This window comes from Suricata suricatta, chromosome 11 (genome assembly GCF_006229205.1).
Source record: "Suricata suricatta isolate VVHF042 chromosome 11, meerkat_22Aug2017_6uvM2_HiC, whole genome shotgun sequence".
Taxonomy (NCBI): domain Eukaryota; kingdom Metazoa; phylum Chordata; class Mammalia; order Carnivora; family Herpestidae; genus Suricata; species Suricata suricatta.
In genome coordinates this window covers 25608968-25630235 of record NC_043710.1, presented here as the reverse complement: position 1 = coordinate 25630235, position 21268 = coordinate 25608968, and the positions used below count along the sequence as shown (strand labels likewise).

Sequence of the window (21268 nt, the reverse complement as noted above, 5' to 3'; positions counted from 1 at the left end):
CCTGGAGGCAGCATTGGATGATAATTTTATGTGCTTTATGAACATTCACTTTGTGAAGCAAAAGAGGGCCAAAAGATGGAAGAGGGCTGTTAAAAACAAAAGCAAAAACAAAAAAAGCTTTTGTGCCAGGTGAGGGAGATGTGATACAATGGTCTCTGAACAAATGAGTGCATTTTGTCTTTTCTCTACCATCCAGATAACATGCATCTATAAGGAAGGCAGTGTGTATGGAGCAGGACAAGTAACACATGGGCTATGTTTCTGCCTTTTTGCAAAGCTTAGGAGGCATGTCATGTGCTCATTTAGAGCCCTGCCAGGCCCAGCACAAGCAAACAAAAGTTGTACCTTTCATAAACTCAGTCTTTAAGAGAAAGCCAATTACTTATGATACTCGTTTGAAGAAGCAATAATTTGTTCCAGTTCTGTAGGCATGAATCAGTATGCACTTTTTTCCCTCTTGTCCAGGTTTAAATATAAAAATAGTTCGTCTATAGACCCTAAACCACCCTCAGGTAGTGGGTCAGTCAATCAAGCAATAACACCGATTTAATTCCTTCAGATATGGACTCCAGCCATAGTACCACACTTCAGCCTTCTGCAGAGCCAAACACACCTTTGGCAGAAGACTTGGACAGGACAGGACTTCTTTCAATGACGACTCGTAAGGATGTAACAGCCCCTTTATTGGCCTGTGCTCCTGCTTCAGCTCTTGCTCACACTGGCCTTGATGCTAAGCTTGGTGGTCCAATGGTGTAGTTAGTGCTATGTGATTTGACTCAGCCCAGAGGATAAAAGGGTCTTCATTGCTGATTTTCTTCTGGCGGGTTCTTTAAAGCTGATTTTTCCTTCATTCTTGGTGACTTCCATACTCAAAGGCTTTATCTTAAGAAAATAAAAAGGTGGTGGGATTCTGCTCAACTTGACTTTCTTTCTCTAGTTACCTGAGCGAAACTCAAGACCACAGCTAAGACATTGGTTTCTCTATGTTTCGACCATCTCCTTTTGGTTCCCATCCTTCCTCCAGTCAAGGCCGAAGATAGGGAGGGTTGCCTTCATGGTTGTGAAAAGATAATTTGGGGCTGGATAATTATAGAGAGTAGGGAAATCACAGCAGCCCATAGAAGAGAGGCAAGGTGTGTTCCTGACAATTAACAAAGGTGAGAGGGCTTGGGGAAAGAAAAGGAATACTTGCCAATATCTCTTCCTATTGCTAACCATCTGGTAGAAGCAATGCTAAACTCCTCAGGAGCCTTAATATTCACTATATGGACAGGGCTATCCTAGAGAGCATCCTGAAATCACTCACAATTTCTTCACAGAATACTAAAGAAACCCAGAATTAAGAAATTCATTTCACTGCTTGCTACACCTATTGGGTAGAGTCCTTCATGTGAGCCTTTTCAGGCAAAGGAAAACGCCAGCAAGCATGTGTTGATCACCAAAAATGTATGTAGCACAGTGCTAAGTATCAAAGGAGATGAAGATAAGCCTAAGAATGGTCCCTTCCAATGGAGGGTCTTGAATTTCCACTTTATGTCCCTGTTGACTGTGTTCTGATATTGGGATTGGGATTTGGTGAATGTCTTTTTCCTGGCTGTAATTTTTACTTGGTGGTGGACATGGCTTATGGGTATGGTTTATGGAATGCCTGCACCTGTAACTCAGAGGTCAGTACCTTTCTTAGAAGAACACGAAAGAAATCAACTCAAAGCAATCCCAAGTGATTTCAGATATGGGCAATGGTTCAACCTCAAATTGATATCTGTCAGTGAAGGTCCTATGTTTGCCCAGGCAAGCGTTTCCTGGCATTTTAGTGCAGTGATGAGAATCCTCATTCACAGACAAGATCAAAAACCCAATAGAGTAAAACTGGTAACTTTAATTGAATATTCTTTAGAAGGTACTAAAGTATTTCTTTATGTAAATTTGATCTGAGTTACTTGAGCAGGTTATTCTAGATTCTAGAGCTTCCTCCTTTCTTGATGTTGAAGTGGACTCTGTGCTATCAAGGTATTTATTTCCCTACAGTTGTACTTCTTGATCTGCAGCTAGGTGCTCCTGATCACTTATAGGAGCACTGGAATTCAACCATTCCTTTTTCCCTGTCTCTATGTTCTCTGGTTTTCCTGAGTGACTTGGGCCGGGATGTTCAAGGGTAGACAAAGTCTTGGTTCAGGCTTCACTTTGGCACTTTGCCTTTCTTGATTATTCTGAAAAATGACATTCTTATGAGCCAGTTAGGGACAAAACAGAATCTTGTGGCACATCCCTATCAATCAGGAGAGAATGGTGTACACCAACTATTGTATTCCTATGCACCTACCTATCCTACCGAGCCTGCTATAGTTAGATCCTCCCTGTCAGCAGATAACAGAGGATTTGTGTCATGGCTCCCAATTAATGCCAGATTCATCCCTCCTTGAAACAGAACAGAGTAATATTCAGAGCTTCTCTACATCACATGGAGGCTGGGAAGAAGATAAAGACCACCCAATGACTTCTACTCCAACACATAGCAGTAAGGATTGTAAAGCCCGGTTGGCTCCAACTCTTGATACAAATCAATTAATTATGGAAGTTTGTTCAATGTCTTTGGTGGAGGCACATCAGTTGGCTGCCACTGTGCTGTTTCTTCTGATCAGAAGGTGTGGCTGGTGATGGTCTTTGATTTTTCTGCTTTGTGGACCTCTTAGAAGCTATTTATATACATTAAGTGCAAACTATTTCTTAATCTTAAAGGTCAGGTTTCTTAAGCTGTAGAATTAATTAGTGGTGTGGTTTTAAAATAACATATTGCTTATTATGATTTGTAAATGGTGTAAAGATCTGAATTCTATCACCCTCTGTTTTCCCTTCATTAATAATATTATTTTGCCATTCATCATCTGGACATAAATCAATGGTACTGGTGACTAAAGAGTGCCCTTATGGCAAAAGAAAGAATAATCAAAGTGTCAGGTCTTTGAAACCTTGCATTTGCTATTCCATTTGCAGGCAGCACAATTTTACTTTTCAGTTCAGGATGTGTTTTTTCCACTTCATCAAAGGTGGGTCCAACTGAGTAAGAGCTCAAGATTATCTAGTACCTGAATTGACTTCAAGGTCACAGTTAGTTGTAGTGTCATAAACCTGACTTTCATTAAATGCAGGCAGATGTTGCAACAAATGACTCTTCTGAATATGGGGATCACCAAAATCGCCTCCATCGATGTCCAGGTGGTGCCGATTGCAAAATATCACTTCTCTTCAACAGTATAAGGAAGCACACTGTCTTTTGCTTCGTGAATAACAAGTGGAAAGCTTTTGTAGCCTTTGCACGTTCTGAAGACAAGCACCTGATGGGTGGTGGGCTTACAAATGTGGGTTTATCATTGATTCCACCTCCACACAGATAGGACTGATGGCAAAGGTGGAAGAAGAGGTGGACATCTTTCCGAAGACTCAGCTACATCAGTGGAAGGTTATACTTCTCCCTCCCCAGCCACAAAGGAACACAGGACCCTCATCCCAGTGACCCCTGCTAAGACAGGGGCCCCTGCAGTCACTGAAGTTAATATTGCTGGAGATACCGACTCTAATGTTAATCGTTTCTTTTCAGGTAACTTGGCCTTTTGTTATCTCATTTGATTTCCCTACAGGGAGAAACAACGCGTACTTGAAAACTACGGGGGACATTTTCTGTGTAGGCTGTGATTAGGCTGATTTGTGACATGGGCATGGCTTTTGTCACAGGTCATCATTCTAATGCAAATAAAGTTAGGTTTATTTTAGGTCAATAATGCTTTTATTTGTCTGTGTAATCTCCATTTATTTTTGTGACTTGGTTGTTATGGTACAATTTCTTTCTTTGTTCCTAATCTTGTGATATACTAATTTGAACCATAGGAAATCCATGTTTTTATAGGTTCAAGTAGTTAAATATTAACAATTCCATTTTATTCAACTATGATATGCTACTTGTTTAGTAGGGTTTTACCCAACATGTGAATAATGCCATACGCTAATATCTTTGCTCTGAAATTATTATCTTTCTGGTGATGAATTGGCAAATTTTACTTTTGGTGAAGGGTGTGTAGCTAAACCTACTGATGATTCGCACCTCAAACTTTATGATTTAGTCTACTAATTATGAATAGGCATGATTTCTCTTGTTGTAATGGCAGAGAGGACTAAGGATGACTTATTCAATTAAGTTGGACATAGACCTGAAAGGAGAGCGAGACTTCTTTTCTCAAATAATGGCCTCCTTTACTTCTCCCTCACCTTGTTTCTCCATTTGCATTAAGAAACTTTCACTGAAGGAAAGAGAACTGGAAATATCACTCATGGCTAACAAATAAGAATTGAAATTGCTCCTCCTGGTTCCCTTGCCACTCAACCATTGAATTATATTAAAGATTCGTGATTTAAAATACACATACACACACACAAATAAATATATAAATTTATTTATTTATAGCAAGATCTTTCTCTCCTTTTCCCCAAAAAGAATAAACCTTAGGAGAACCCAATATATGAACTAGAGGCTATCTGTGAGGCGCTAACTGATATGGGGACAGACTTCTAATGCCAGATGCTTGGATTCTTTCCTCTGGGCTGCTCACCACATAGCCTCTGGAAAAAAGCAGTTCTTAAAAATACTGACTTTGGTGATATTGGCAGGACAAAGTTCCTTGCATCCTTTGGTTCTTGTTTTACCATGGTTCTGCCCTCTGTTATTAAATAATCTGAGTAGTGCTGTCAGTTTTCCTCCAGAGAAATGAAGCTTAGAGCACTGCCTGGTTTCTCTTGGCAAAAGAAGACCTGTGGTGCAGTTGGGTGAATTTAGATTTTAAGTGGCCACTTTAACAGTAATAGTATCATAGAAGGGTTATATAGCCGATTTGTGAGTAGATAAAACTTTTTCTACAAAGTTGATATTCACATATGCTGAGTCCTTCTATATCCCATGGTCAAACAGAGTTTTCATGGTCCTTCATGGATTAAATGATTAGTAAGTGATCCAACTGTCTTCCTTGGTCGGTTTTCTTCCAAACCCCTCGGATAAAGTTCATTTCTTCCCATACCTTTTCCTCAGTCTTAATGCTTAACATTATGAACTAAAACATTTGCACTTGTGGTAGTGGTGGTGGTGGTGATGGTGGAGATGATGGTGGTGGTAATGGTGGTGGTGATGGTGGAGATGATGGTGGTGGTAATGGTGGTGGTGATGGTGGAGATGATGGTGGTGGTAATGGTGGTGGTGGTGATGGTGGAGATGATGGTGGTGGTAATGGTGGTGGTGATGGTGGAGATGATGGTGGTGATGATGGTGGAGATGATGGTGGAGATGATGGTGGTGGTAGTATTGGGGCTACTTATGTTGGCATTTCAGCAAATGCTATTTTCAGGTATTCTAACTAAGGAACAAAGCAATCTGATTTCTCTGTACAATTATACAAGAGATTACAGGTCACCTTTTACTCCCTTCTCAAATCAAAGAAATGGTGATGATCAGATTACCATAATCTTCGTTATGGGTGACTACAGCCATTTTATGAAGCCATTGTCCCTTTTTGATATTGTTGTTTGTCTTGTTTTTGTTTTGTTGTTGCTTTGTTTTGTATAAGATTCCTGTGTAGTGTTGGAAATGTGTGGGGACGAGGGGGACGAGCAGGGGTTTCCATATGCTGACCCCAAGAATTGACCTGTGGATGTGATTTCAACAACTCACAAGCTTGTTTCAATTGAAAGCCTTTTGCTGATGGATGATTGAGAAGATGGGATGATATTAACTCTTGGTGTTGAAAATACAGATTTAATTTTTGAAAAATACTGGCTTTTTTGGGAAACATATTCTAATAACCAAGTCCACATTTTTCACATGTTAGCTAACTTCTTATTCCTTTTTCCTTTGTCTTCCAACTTTTTCTCCAAATAAGCAGTTGAGCTTTCTCTTTGAATCTTTACATAATTCAACACCAAGATTCTTTACTGCACACCAAAACCATTTTCTATTTCCTGCCTCAGAGAAATCTCTTTCAATGGCTCATGCTCTGAGCCAGAGAATACATCCATACCCAGTGATCACATTTGTGTAATTCAAAGCATATCATCTTCATTTCAGAGACACAATATCAAGTTCCAGCCTCAGACCTGAGAAGACATCATAATCTTTTTGTTAGAGTATTACGGTTATTAGATTTCTATCAAAACCACCAAAACCACACTTCCTGTGGTCACCCTGGATGGTCTGTACTGTCCCAGTTTCTTTCATTTTGATTAAAGCTCTTCCCTACTCACCAATTGGTCAAGCAATGAACAGCAATTAGTTCCGTGGAGTCATTCAAGGCTCCTTTGCCATTGCTTTTTGGGGAATTTTAAAAGACTAACCTTGGTGATGGGCTGTCTGATGAGGCAAAAGTGAGGAAGTGCAGATGGCAGTGCTAACTGGAACACCCCACTGATGACTCTTTTCTAACTGCTTCTTACAGAAGACCAAGAAGACCAAAACTCGCCAGTTCACCCCAGTGGGAGGTCCCATACCACTCATGGATCAGAATCAGCTGGTGAGTTTGAGCTGCTTTAGTAACTTACTGTTATCATCATTGAGCCCACTGATGATTAATAAAGTATGAGTCAGTGTCTCAAGAAGAGTGGTTCTCAGACTTCCTTATGCATCACAATCACAGACAGTGCTTATTAAATCACACCATTAAGGAAAATATTATGATGTAGCTACAGTACCATGTGCTGAGGGTTATGCTAACTGCTTTGCACAGATTTCCTCATTTAGCTTTTAGAACAATGCCCCGTGACAATTATTATTAGCCCTATTTTAATTGTTAGAAAATTGAGTCTCAAATCCCTTAAGCAACATCCTCAGTTAGTATATGGAGGAGCTGGGATCAAGCCCAGACCATTCTTCCTCCAAAACCCCTGTTATTAATCTGACATAGTACAATGTTAAATTGAGCCCCTGCTTGAATTCTTCCTGATTCTTCCACATGGAAGACTTTTCTCCAAAGCAATAGTTCTCAAAGTGCAATCCCCATCCCTGCAGCATCAGCATCACCAGGGAATGTACTAGAAATACAAATACTCAGGCTCTACCTCAGACCTACTGAATCGGAAACCTTAAGGATGGGTAAAGCAGTTAGCATAACCCCCAGAATACTGCATTTACTGAGAATTTTCTGTGTGCTAGTGGCATTGTTCTAAACACTTTACATGTGCTAGGTTGGACCATGAGAAACTACCATTTTTGTAGGACAACCACCAAATAGCCACAATGTCATGTGGTTCATCTAATGTTACTGTATTTCACCATCCTACAAACCCTGTGACTTGTGTAAGTACTATTATCATTCCATATTACAGACAAGGACAGTAAAACCCAGGGAGGGCAAGACCCCTGGCTGGGTTGACATGACTGGTGAGTTGAGTGGTGGAGCTGGCTTTCAAGCCCTGGGGTCTCGTAATGCCTCTATAAGCCCGTTCTGCAGAAAGCACTCCATAATGACCATAATTACTGCCAGGCATATATTATTAAGTGGATACACGTTTTCCATGACTCAGATCACACCCCTGGAAATACTACTCCAGGCAACAGAAGTCTGACATGAGGCAGGTTTACTTGTGACCAGAATCGCTGGGACCACTGAAAGGTTCTGCCAGCACTGGTGTCCCTGGTATAATCAGTCCAGGTGATCCATGCAAACCAGGTAAATCCATACGAACCATGGTCTGTCCTTCATGCCTAAGTTGGGGCCATGGTTGCCCCCTGGCCTAAAGGTTCACACACTTAAAGCATATATGAAGATAGATATTTACATGGTGCTTTGGTAATAAGCTTTTATGTAAGAGCACAGGACATAGGGGTTTATTAGAAATGTTTCCAAAATAAAGACAGAAGCCCCAAGTTCTCTAGATTCCTTGGGTGTAGTGTTTAGCAAGTTAGGCTTTTAAAGTTTCCTTTAAGTTTCCTAATTAGGAAAAGGGGATCAGGATACCTGCCTGAGTTATCTCTCAGAGTTCTTGTGACGAACATGAGGTACCAGGAAAATGAAAAAATCCTGAAAATGATAGGGAGTTATTATTAAAATACATGCTCTCTAAAATCAAGAGAGCCTAGCTACTCCAAGTGTGGTCCTTGGACCAGCCACTGGGCTATCTCCTAGGAGCTGGTTGGATATGCAGAATCCCCAGCCGTTTCAGACCCACTGCACAAGGCCTGCATTTTGACCCGACCTTCCTTCACACCAGGTGTGCACTGAAGTTTGAGAAGCTCTGTCCCAGACTGTTTTTCTCACAGTCGAGGCCAGTTGAGTGATCTCTGTGCACACGTCTCAGGTTAGAGCTCATCTCCTAATTGCAGTGTCACGTGTCCCTCTTTGCAGAACATGCTTTCCCAGCTAGCCCTACCCCGGCTGGGTTTGCACACCTCTAGGGTGCAAGGTGAGGCCTGCTGTATCTCGTCCATCTTCTTTGGCTTTTGCACGAAGTGAGAAACAGGTGGGCGGGAGCGGTCTCTTTTGTTTGACTCCTGTGCAGGTGTGTATCGTTCAAGTAGGAGGTTTCATCTTGTCGTACGCACACTCGATCTTTCCTTGCTGGGAGCACTTTTTTTGAAAACCAAAATAAAGAGATTAAGATCCATTAGTGGCCTCCTTTTCAAATATCAAAGGCTGCTGTGAGTCAGAGAAAGACCAGCGAGAGTGTCTGCACCGCTTACGTGGTTTTCAAGCCCAGAGATGTCCAGGGTACATGGCCCAGGTCCCCTCACCTGTGCAGGTGAAAACCTGCCAGTGACCAAGGACTCAGCCAGGAAAAGCATGTTGGACACCTTCTCAAGTTTGTAAAGTATGAGGCCCCTGTCAAAGTGACAGGAGGTATGTTGAATGGCCAGAAGGCTAGTAAGAATTTGTTTTGTTCCATTTCGAGTTTAACAAAAACATCAGGTTGCATAAACAGGAGTCAGCTTCTGCAACATAACCACCATCATCAAGATTTCACTGTCCACTGTGCACAGTCTAAGCTTTGACTGTCCACGGAAATCTTGATTTAATTAAAGCCTGGCCATCTTCTCACATTGCTTAGCCAGACTGCCCTGATTACTTTTTTTCTCTTCCCTTGGTGGACTTGAGAATTTTGCAGTGAGTTCCCCATTGATAGGGGTTTGTTTTGGTGGGATATTTTCAAATTTTGTTTTGAAGCAATGGAGAAAGCATAAAAAACACGAGCAAAAAACAAAGCATTAACTTAGGTGGGTCTCTTCACAGATGCCTTAGGAGTTTTCTTTAAAACACGATGAATCCCTCATTTTGATGAGGCTCCCGTTTGAACTTATAAATGCCTGGTCTTGGGACGCTTCCTTCCAGTTTGAGCTGTTTTGTTTGTTTCCCTGTTTTGTTTTGAAGTGGTAGAAAATATTCATACTTCTGAAAAGGCATGTTTCAATAACATAATAGCAGGGACTCTGCTAGGGTGATTTTCCCTAGACAGAAAGGGGCATTGTCCCCTAAACCCTCATTTTTTAATATTTATGTTTGTGTCTGTGAAGGCACTGCATGGGATTGTTGGATGCTTTGGAATTTCTGGAGCCTATAAATCCTCTAGGGATCTTGTTCAGATGAAGATTCTAGTTCAGGAGGGGCAAGGCCTGAGATTCTGTATTCCTAGCAAGCTCCCACATGTGACACCTATGCAGCTGGTCCAGGGACCACACTTTGAGTAGCAAGCTCCTAAATCAGAAACAGAACGGAGCCACTACACACAATTCCCATCCTTCTGTTCTTCTTTAAACCTCTGTAGGGGCGCCTGGGCGGCTCAGTCAGTTAGGCATCCGATCAGGTCATGATCACATGTCTGTGGGTTTGAGTCCCATGTTGGGCTCTGTGTTGACAGCTCAGAGCCTGAAGCCTGCTTCAGATTCTGTGTCTCCCTCTCTCTCTCTGCCCCCCCCACTCCACACATGCTCTGTCCTTCTCTCTTCCCAAAATCAAACATTAAAAAAATAATAAATTAATTAATTTTAAAAAATAAAAAGTAAACTTCTGTAAATTATCGTGAAGTGGATTTCATTCTCATCCCCATTCTGTGAATGAGAAAATGGAGACTTGGAGAGGGCAACTTGACTCAGCAGACATTGCTAGCATGAGGTGGAGGCAGGACTCGAACCCAGGGCTGCCCAGCTCTGGAGCCCAAGCTCTCAAACACTGCACCATACCACTGGTGAGAATTCTCATGATCTTGATGAAAATAACATTTCCAGACCTCAGCCTTCACGAAACCAACATTTCTGGGGAGATATCTTATGTGTAACACTTTATAGATGTCTGTGGCTTGAATCAGTAAATAGCTGTGCGTAGAGAGGTTGGCCCTGCGTGCTGCTCTGGAAGGAGCTGGTGGTCATGCATTCTAAACTTGGGTTGAGAGATGTTGTTTCTTCCCCTTAGGACACACAAGTGGGAGTCAAGAAGGTAGGGCAAACACGACCTCCGGCCCTAAGCGGAAACCTCAAATTCCGGGTAAGTTTCAATCTGTGAAGCCAAAAAACAAAAAAGGAAACTAAAACACATTCTTGGGGCACCTGGGTAGCACAGTCAGTGGAGCATCCAACCCTTGATTTCTGCTGAGGTCATGATCCCAGGGTCATAAATCCAGCCCCGAGGGCTCCACGCTCAGCGTAAGCCTAGAATCTGTCTCTTTCTTCCTCTGCCCTTTCCCCTCTCATACCTGCACTCTCTCTAAAAACGAAAGAAAGAAAGAAAGAAAGAAAGAAAGAAAGAAAGAAAGAAAGAAAGGAAGGAAGGAAGGAAGGAAGGAAGGAAGGAAGGAAGGAAGGAAGGAAGGAAAGAAAGAAAGAAAGAAAGAAAGAAAGAAAGAAAGAAAGAAAGAAAGAAAGAAAGAAAGAAAGAAAGAAGGAAAGAAAGAAAGAAGGAAGAAGGGAAGAAGGGAAGAAAGGAAGAAAGGAAGAAAGGAAGAAAGAAAAGAAAAACATGTTCTTTGTAAGCTAAAGGGTGAATGAGAGCACTTGGTAGGAAAGAATAAAACTCTTTTCTCTGGGCCTCATAAACTGAATGAGCTAATATTCAGACCTGTCCCTCGCCTATCCCAAGGAAGTGGCACGTTAGTTACTAATGCTTTCTTCCCAAACGGCAGACTCTACGGACGCTATGCCATACCCAGGTCCTTCCTGTCCCAGCCCAGTTTCCCCCTTGGTTTCTGGGTTCAGGGTGAAACATGCAACCTTCCTCTCACACTGCAGACAGTGAGGAAATATGAGGGCCATGTGTGTGGGGTGGAGTAAAAACATGCTCCCCACACCGCTTCTTCTCGAGGGCCAGTCTTTACTGATCCAGACAGAAGAAAGTGTCTAAATGATTCACATTGTGCAGTGAGGGGCCTGGGACACCCGACTCTCCTGAGCTTCAAGATTTAAGGCACTTGAGGCAAATTCTTTATTTGACTTGGGCTCAAAACTGAGCATTTCTAAGGGGGTGGTTTACAAAGAAGAAAGGGTTTTCCTAGGGTTGTAAATTCTCTTTTTAACCCTCCCCTCTTCAGAGGCCCTCAGGGAAAGGGAAGAATGTAGGAAGCACCTCGTCCCCTTGCCTCTGCTTGCCTGAGCACCGCTGAGAAAGGAGCAAGTAGAGAGAGACAGAGAGAGCGAGAGGGAGTGGGCTGCTGGGGCAGTGGGGGTGGCAGAACTGCAATCTGCAGTGCTCTCCCTGCTCTAGCGAGGGTGAGTGTGAGGCTTCTCGGAGGAAAGACCAGAGAAAAGAACAGAAATGGTACCTCCTGTTGGCCTCCCCATCTCCTGACTCTGCCTCCCTCCTCCAAAGTCACCTAACCAGGTGGTGGTCAAGCAGAGGCAGTCCAAGGAGGAAAACTAAGACTCTGGAAGATGAACGGATAATCAATGACTCCCCACCCGTCTTGGTTTTTGAGTTCTAGCTCATTGCACAGACGTACAACCCACTTGGCAAGAGAACTGATTCAAGTAGTCATGTGTTTATGCCATTAGAGCTTGATTTTCAGACCTGTATATAACACTTTCATGGTCCACAAGTGATACAGGATTACTGGAGGCATTTTATAAAATTCATACCAAAGGACAAAAATATAAATCATTTCTTATCTACCTCGCCATCCAGAAATATGGTTACCATTTTCCTTTATGTCCTTCCCATCATTTAAAAATGTAATTTCTCTGCAAAAAGGTAGTTACAGCAAGTATGCTGTGCAGTAAGTCACCGCCCAACTGGCTGCCCATCAGTTTCCAACATCATTAAATATCCTTCTCCTGGTATCACTGCCCCAATACACTGGGTATTCTCTAACATATGTAACCTGATCCCTTACTATTATTTTAGGTCGTTTCCAACATGCACTATTTTAAATAGCAGAGCAGTGAACATCTTCATAACTAATTCTGAGGTGCTATAAATTTCTGGAAGTGTGACTGCTGACTCAAAAGTAGGCACATTTGGAGGGATGAGTTTTCCCTAATGACCACCCAACCCTGTGGAATGTGCACAAGTTCGGACCTCTGAGGGAGTGTCCTTTTTCCACCAATTAAGTACATGGTCCCCTTTTGTGTTTCTTCATAAAATGTAAGGTGGATGCTCTCAGATAGGAGAAGAATGTTCCTTTCAAGGGAAACATAAATATCCTTCAGTCTGCTTAATAATATAGCACCAAAGGCTTTACAGTTTTCGTAGGTGATCCTATGATTTTTTGGAGACATACCTCTTCTGGAGGAACTTAAAAATTCTGACTGATGATAAGAGTTTAAAACAAGAGGCCTGTTGGGCAGACACTTATAGAAGCATTGTTCTAGTATTATCTGCCAGTGGCGGGGCCATCTGGCCAAACTCATCTGTGGTGCTGAGTGTAGTTCTTATTTGGACCAGGTCAATTTATAAAGTGCATTTTTGTTTTTATGAAGTGTATTTCCCAAGCTCACAGGTGTCTTTTGGTTCACTCTCACCAGAATGGCTCATCATCTTGGCCTCCCTCCTGGCCTTGGCTTTGATTCTTGCCGTCTGCATTGCTGTCAACAGTCGAAGAAGGTAAGGGGATGCGCTTTGGGACCTTTGCTTTGAAAGGACGTCACTTAAATGTTGGGCTTTATGTCCTTGCTGTTCAGAGTGTAGCCCCTGGAACTGGTGACCCCATCACTCTGGGATCTTGTAGAAATGCAGAATCTCGGGCCCTAGCCTGATGTCTTATATCAGAGTCTGTGTTTTGACAAGATCCCAGGGATTTGGGCACAGTACAAGAAGTCCTGCTTTTGCGCATTTTTTAGATAAGACAGACACAGTGATTATTTGGACCAGCACTTCTAAATAGTGTGGAATCTTTCAGGGTTAGACCCTTGGAGACTCTGTCTGATGCAGGTTATAAAATACCTCACTGGGAAGGCATAAGAGTATGTACTCACTCATTGATTGATTAAACAATATTTAGTAAGTGCATCCACATTACAAAAATCACTGTATAAAGATCTAGGAATTGGTCATCTTCTTTAGCCTGTCTAAAACCCCACAGAACCTTCTAGAACTCTTACCTAAAATAGGCATTGGATTTCTGTGATTTTTTTATTGTTTTTGTTTTTGTTGTTGTTATTTATAATGATACCATTTTCTATTTTCTGGGAACTGTAGTTGAAAGGATTTGGGTGATTGCTTAGGAAGAGCTCCCCAAAAGTCTATGAGATGATGACGAATTTTCCTTTAAAAAGTCTTAATAAAGACAGTCAAACAGCATGTGGGCTGTTTGCATATCCTCAAAGGTCCCTCTCTCTCCCTACCTCAACCAAGGCCTCTACTGCTGGAAGTTATTTAAATAATCATATACCTGATTGAGCTGTGACCAGGCTCCAGAAATAACACCACCTAAAGTGAAATAAAGGAACATAGTCATTCTAGCGACAGAGGACATGAATTTTGAAAGGGTACATAGGGTACAATTCTAAATTTCCTGCTCAAAATGCTCTAAAGATGCATTATTTCCCCCTGATCATCAGGGGAGAAGAACATCAAACCTCCTGTAAATGTCCCTTGAGATTGCCCCTTATACAATATAAAAATCTTATTCTCGGGGCCCCTGGGTGGCTCAGATGGTTAAGTGCCAGACTTCATCCCAGTCATGATCTCACAGTTTGTCGGTTGGAGCCCCGTATCAGGCTCTGTGCTAACAGCTCAGAGCCTGGAGACTGTTTCGGATTCTGTGTCTCCCTCTCTGCCCCTCCCCCACTCATGCTCTGTCTGTCTGTCTCTCTCTTTCTCTCTCTCTCTCTCTCTCTCTCTCAAAAATAAGTAAACATTAAAAAAAAATCCTATTTCCAAGTATGGCTGCCTTTATTGTATCACTAGATCATCTAGAGGGCCAGAAAATGCCCCTACCTTGGGGAGAAGACCTGGAAAAAATGCTAGAATGTTTCTTGTTGTCTTTTGTAAAGCAACAAACAGCTAATTCTATTGCCATGTGCAGCCCATGCAGTATCTCTGTCGGAGGAAATCAAATAATGCCACTCTACCCTGGTATAAGGTTCATAAAAGTGCTATATTAAAGTCAATAGCTGTTGCTATCTGTACCTTTGAGAGAATAATAAAAAAAAATTACTCATGATAGCCAATTGTATAAGGAACAAACACTAGGAACAGAAATCCGAAAAGACCTCCTAGAAGCCTCTCTGACTAAATGGAAAGAGATTTTGTGTGCTGAATTTGAATAATGTGACTTAAGGGAGCCCTTACAAAGAGTCTTTATGCTCTCCCTCAGCCTTCGTGTTTTCTCTTAGATTACTTTTGCTCAATTAAAGATGAATTTCCCATTGTTGGAAATGAGTCTTTTTGTTCCAGGGCCTAGACTGCACCCCTTCTGCTCACATATACACATACACAGCTGTACGCGTGTCGCCATGGAAACGCTGGCCCCAGATGCCGTCCATGTGGGAGACTCCTCGGAGAAACATCTCAGCTGTCTCCGAGAGCAGCTGGAGGCCGTGCAGGGGGGCTGGTCAGCTCACATGTCTCTCCCCATCATGTCAGCTGCAAAAACGGGCCCCACGGTCGCTTTCTCCCTCGTCCCAAGACCAGTAGTCACCCTAGCAACAGGCAAACAGGGACACACAGGATCCAGGACAGCGAGTATCTCACCACTAAAGTACCTGCTTGGACCTGTAAATTACTATGTCCTGATTTGATAATCTAAACCAGATTTTCCACGCAGCTAGTTGGTGGTTAAGGGCTGCACGGGCCCCTTGATGTGCACTGCTTTTTTAAAGCTGCAAGCCCATTTCTAATCCTCTTAAAAGGCTGGGGCCTTTCTGCTTTGAACATTACGGTTTAGAGACAGCCAGAATCCTGTTTTCATCAAAGAAAGTTTGGTGGAAAATAAAGACCTGTGATGGGCTTCTGTGTATTCAGCAGACACCTTTCGAGTAGCTCGTATGACGGGGTGCTGGCGAGGAAGAGAAGCTAAAAGTGGAAAGGGCGCCATCCCATCCCAGAGAACCTTAAGGTTTAGTGGCGGCATTGATTTGCTGGGTCTGAGTCAGCTGACTGAGAACATACCATGTGCCAGGCCCTGGCGTGTGAATTTTGGTTAAAAGTTGAAAGTGGAAAAGCGGTTATTGACGTTGGCCTGCCAGGGCTGATCACGGGCCTCCATGACAAAGCGACCTGTGAGTCAGGCCTCCTGAAGATGCCGATTTAGGGGATCCTATTATTTCTTCAGCTTTTCCCACCCCCACATCCTCTTTCCTTGCTGTTGCTCATGTAACCGGACTCCTTGAATTTGAACTTTCCAATGGAAATCCTATTTCATTTTCCTTAAGAGCAAACAATTGTTTTAGGAGTCAGTTGGGTTGGTAGATATCAATACCCAATAGAGACCAGATGGGGCCCAACAGAAGTTGGGTGTCTTTCTCCTAAAGAATTGATCTGGCATGTATGAAGAAGAGGAAAAATAAAGGAGAGGCCTTTACAAGACAAGGTTTCACAAAACAGAAATGATTCAAGGATGTTTGTCTCCTGACTGTGCGGAAAAGGCCTTCATCAGCTGTCAGTGTCATGGGACTCACCGTCTTCTCTGTAAACCCCAGAGGCCAGTCATCTGCCCTCTGCTCAGCAGGTCCCCTCTAGAAAGCTCCAGGGTTTAGAAATGCCTTCCTTCTCTCAAGCTACAGTCTAGCCTATTGCAGTCTGCATCCACCCAGCCTCGTTCTGTCCTCGGAAACAAAGCTGTCCGTGGAACTTCCAGTAATGATGCAAATGTTCTATATCTACCCTAACACACGACCACCAACCACTTGTGGCTCCTAAGCACTTGAAATGTGGCTGGTTTGATTGAAGAGGTGAATTTTTAACCTTGTTTACTTGCAATTGGTTTTAAATTTAAGTTGCCCCCTGTGGCTCGTGGCTACCATATTGAATGGCACGGCTCTAACACAAGTTGAAACAAATCTCTAAATGTCTTAAGGTTTGTCAGGTGGAAGAGACATAAGAGCGGTTGTTATGTTACTCCCCTAAATCTTTCAGGATAAATTACTCCATGCCTAAATACGTGTTTCCTGGGTTCTCACCCCACCCAGTCCGTCCACTCCCTCCTGGTAAGACCTGAGTATGGCTCCTTCCACATCTCGTGGTCACTGTTTGCTCAGCAGATTGATGCCTGAGATTTAAGGAGAAAGAAGATAAAGATGGGGATGCAATTCTGTAGAGATTTCTGACCTTCGGAGTCAGAAAATCTACATTGCAGTTACTCTGTTTACTGCTGTACCTGTTGGTGTAGCCTCAGAGGATACCCTTGACTTCCTGGACTCAGTCTCTGGTTTTACATAATGAAAACGTTGGGCTGGCCTCTGAAGTCCCCTCAGCTCTAGTGTTCTTTCTGAAATAACTAAGAAGTATGAAAAAACTAAAACTTATGTTTTTAAAGTACTTATTAATGCTTCTGAGTTGGTGAGCTGTGGAGATTTTGAGAGAATGGTGCTCTCAGGGTGGCATGGAAGTGCCCACCCTTTCCCCAAACGTCGCCCTATGCAGCTCTTTCATCGGGCTTCTGAGTTCCATCCTTTTGTAATAAACCAGTGATGCAGTAAGTTTTTTAAAAAGGACAGTTATTTATGAGAATCTTCCTGTCCTCCTGGAAGAACTCAGATAACAGAGATATGCAAATCCAAAGGGAAATTAGGGACAGAACAGTTGCAAGCACAATGTTTCTGAGCCCGACAGGTCCAGTGTTCCCCACTTTTAAAATCAGCTTTGTGGGGCGCCTAGGTGGCTCAGTCGGTTAAGCCTCTGACTTCAGCTCAGGTCAGATCTCACGTTCGTGGGTTTGAACCCCGCATCAGGCTCTGTGCTGACAGCTAGCTCAGAGCCTGAGCCTGCTTCCAGTTCTGTGTCTCCTTCTCTCTCTGCCCCTTTCCCTCTCATGCTCTGTCTCTCTCTGTATCAAAAATAAATAAAACATTAAAAAAAATTTTAAATCAGCTTTGTTTAGGGCCACCCGGGAGGCTCAGTTGGTCGAGCATCCAACTTTGGCTCAAGTCATGATCTCATGGCTCGTGGGTTTGTGTCCGTGTCAGGCTCTCTGCTGTCAGCATAAAGCCTGCTTTGGATCCTATTGTCCCTGCCGCCACCACCCCACCCCCCTCTCACCCCTCCCTGGCTCATTCTCTCTCCCTCTCTCTCAAATAAATAAACATAATAAATAAAACTAAAATCAGCATTGTTTAGACTAAATACCAGAATTCCTTAACTCCTGCCCATGCACCATTTTTTACAATTATTAATCACTTTCCTACAATATTCGATTCAACTTCGAAATCATCCATTAGGTCAGCAAATGGGAATTGCTTTAATGAGATACCTTCCCTCCAAAGAACTCCCGAGATACCACTGGAGAATTGAAAATAATGCAAGCAGACTCCCACTTTCAGCCTTCCGGGCCATCTTCAGAGTAAATACAACAACTAGGTGGAGGCAGCCAGAAGAAACAAGCAAAGCCCAGACTCACATGGCTCTGGTTCTATGAACAACGACAGCCAGGGCTTCTCGAAAATTTCCTGTGTTCCAGATTGTGTCCTAAGTGCTTATCCAAGGCCTTGGCTTCCCTCACCCCATTTAGTAAGAGCAACAAATAATAACAATAAGGGACTCATGCATCCGTGCTGGGCTTTGTTTCAAGGATTTTCCACAAACCTGTGAGATTGGTACTCTTAACAGCCTGATATTACTGTTAAGAAAACTGAGGCTCAGAGAGGTTAAATGAGCTGCTCCCGGTCACACAGCAATAAGGTCTCAAAATCAAGTCCCTACCCTTGTCTGTGTGGACTGCATGAGGCCCAGACCCACAGATTTGCTCCAAAGTTCAGGCAACCCTCTCTCCGCCCCTTGTCAGGCATGCATCATGCCAGAGGAGACAGGATCTATAATTTCTATTTCCCCAAATAAGAGATTAAAGTTTATTGCCTTGGCAGTTCTAGAGGGAATGGCCCATGATCATGAATAATAGAGGCTTTGTCTCTACAACTCCAAACCTCCAGTGGCAAAGTGAACAATTCCGACTTCATACTGTTTCCAAATCTCCAGATGGTTGGCAGCATGAATAGAGCTGGGCACAGCCCAGGCTTCTGGTCATAAAGGTGTAGATTTGAATATTGACTCTGTCTGTCTTACTAGCTATGTGGCCTCGGGCTAGTTATTAAACATCCCTGGACCTCAGTTTCCACTGCTGTGTAACTAGAATAACAGCTGCATTGCGGGATTATTGTGAGGACTTCATTAAATTATATGTAAAGTGCCTGGCATTCAGGAGGTGTCCAATAAATGCTAGCCCATTGCCCCTCTTCCCCACCCCACTTGCAGTTGTGAGACTCTACAACTTGGCTTTCGTCAAGCAATCTGACTTCTACATGTGCTGCAGTGATCGTGTTACAGGAAAGAGGAAGTATTGCATCAGGCTGGGTGGGGGAGGCAATGCTACAACAACCCAGGGACATGATCAAGGTCATGCTCTTCCATAGAAGACCTCCTGCATTCGAATCTTAAATAATGTTACTGAGAACCCTAATGGCAAAAGTGAACAGCTTGCCTTATATAGTTAAACCTCCTGTGCCCAGGATTATGTGGAAGTTACCCAATGTTAACCCATGAAAATCAATACGCCTTACACTTCTAGAAAAATGTTGCATTTTTCGCAGACCATGCAGTCAGAACCCTCGTAAGCAAAGTGTCGCCGGGCAGAGGAAGTAATGGACTTGGTTGAATAAACAAATCAGAACGATTTATAGTCATCATGTTTGTGGTTCATCGAAGTTTGCAGAAGTTGTTTAAGTGCCTAAAAAGCAAATGTTGCCATCACGTAGGATGGAGAAGGAGAATTAGAACTTAGGAGTCAGACACAGAAGGGCTGGAGTCCTGATTCTTTTATTGCTGAATAACTGGGGCAAGTTACTGAATTTTTTGAGCCTAAGGATCTCTTCACCTATAACAATACCAGCACCGGCTTCCCAGAGTGGATTCTCAAACTCAGGTGTGCCTCAGACACCCCTTGCGGGCTTCTTAAACCACATATATTAAACCCACTCCTAGAGTTCTCTGATTCAGTGCATCTGGGGTCAGGCTGAGAATTTGCATTTCTAACAAGCTCACAGGGGATGCTTTTGCTGCTGGTTTGGGGACTCACTTTGAGAAGCACGAATGGTTAAGAGTCAGTAACATGAAACATGCTAAGACCATTGAAAATTGTTGTGATGGTGATGACAACGATGGTGATGATGGTGATTTGAGTCGTAGCCCCGTCTCACGCAATCTTTTAAATCACTAGGTGTGGGCAGAAGAAGAAGCTGGTGATCAACAATGGTAATGGAGCGGTGGAGGAGAGAAAGGCATGCGGACTCAACGGAGAGGCCAGCAAGTCTCAGGAGATGGTGCACTTGGTGAACAAGGAGTCCTCAGTGACCTCGGATCAGTATATGACAGCCGATGAGACCCGGAACCTGCAGAATGTGGACATGAAGATTGGGGTGTAACGCCTATGCTGTGGTGACCTTGGAAAGAAATGGCAGTTGGAGACATAATCAATTCAAGGAGCTGGGACAATTCACAGATGCAATGTGCTACTGATTGTTTCATTGGGGATATTTTTTTAGTATAAAATTTTCTACTCCTTTTTTGGTTTTTGTGTTTTGTTTTGTTTTTTTTTAAGTCAGGTCCAACTTATAAAAACAGCATTGCTTTCTGAAATGAGGGCCCAATTAATAATCCACAAAAATTTGACTGTTCCAGTTCCCACCTAGAAGCCTCCACCCCTCTAGGGGTGCTATGGATGGCTTCTAGCAAAAGCCACAAATACATCTTCCTGATCTCCATTCTACCCTCCACACCCCCTCCCAGGCAACAGCCACCTGCTAAGGACATCCCCCAGGGCTAAGAGGGATTGGTCCCTAGGAGGAGATTTGGGTCCTTATCCCCCTCTCCTGCAGCCCATTCCATGGGCATTTCTTTCCAGTGGGGTAGGGGGTCAGAATGTACTGGTTACATATCCCCTTCTAAAGACGCCCCTGGAAATTTTTCAGATGCTTCTAGGGAAATACCCAAAAGGTGAAGCTATTTATCTGTAGGAAGCTATTTATCTGTGTTTTTGAAATATTAAACCCTGGAGGTCCTTTGATCAGTATAATTTTTTTTTTGATTACTTTGTCAGAGGCATAAAGGGTTTAAGCTGTTCATAATAAACATCTGTACTTCTTCCACCATAACCCTTTGTGCTGTGATCCTTCAGTTTTTTTAACCAGCAAGGGCTGGTTCCCAAAAACTCATCAGGAAGATGTGAGAAAGTCCTTTTTGAAAGTCTTCATCTCAGAGCCACTCAGCCCCCATTCAGGTTCACTTAACCAAATCTCAAGGAATATCAAGGAAGACAGAGCTATTTTATTTCTGAGGCTCCAAAGACTTTCTCCTGTCTGAGCATTAGAATTAGGAAACAAGGAGCTTCAGCTGCCTTTGTGTGTTAATGGCCACAGGTTCTCTGCCTTGAAAAGGCTGTGAAAAGTGACATTACATTGCATGATCTACCATTTGTGGCACCCCATTTCATAGACACCTTGTCAAGTAATGTCCAAAACCAATATGGAAGTATCTTTTGATCTCTTATAGTAAAAAGAGAGGTCAATGGACATGAAAGAGAGTATAGACAGTAGCCCCTAATTGGCACAGTTGGGGAAGAGGGGAGGGAACTGTGTAGATCCCATTTGAGTATTTTTATGGCTGTA

General features: G+C 43.0%; 1 protein-coding gene across 17 annotated transcripts in view; it reads left to right on the top strand.

The window, feature by feature from the left end:
• Nucleotides 1–20755, top strand: part of CD44 (CD44 molecule (Indian blood group)) — an 87505-nt gene extending 66750 nt beyond the window's left edge. For 12 of the 17 annotated variants that reach the window (XM_029915770.1, XM_029915772.1, XM_029915776.1 and 9 more), the window contains 7 exons: nt 560–661; nt 2429–2518; nt 3392–3598; nt 6474–6548; nt 10437–10508; nt 12977–13055; nt 19822–20755. In XM_029915770.1, coding sequence (XP_029771630.1) covers nt 560–661; nt 2429–2518; nt 3392–3598; nt 6474–6548; nt 10437–10508; nt 12977–13055; nt 19822–20026 — 830 coding nt within the window. In that variant the 3' untranslated portion in view covers nt 20027–20755. The remainder of the gene's footprint in view (nt 1–559; nt 662–2428; nt 2519–3391; nt 3599–6473; nt 6549–10436; nt 10509–12976; nt 13056–19821) is intronic. The other 5 variants (XM_029915784.1, XM_029915786.1, XM_029915771.1 and 2 more) reach the window with 4 other exon arrangements.
• Nucleotides 20756–21268: the final 513 nt, after the last annotated feature.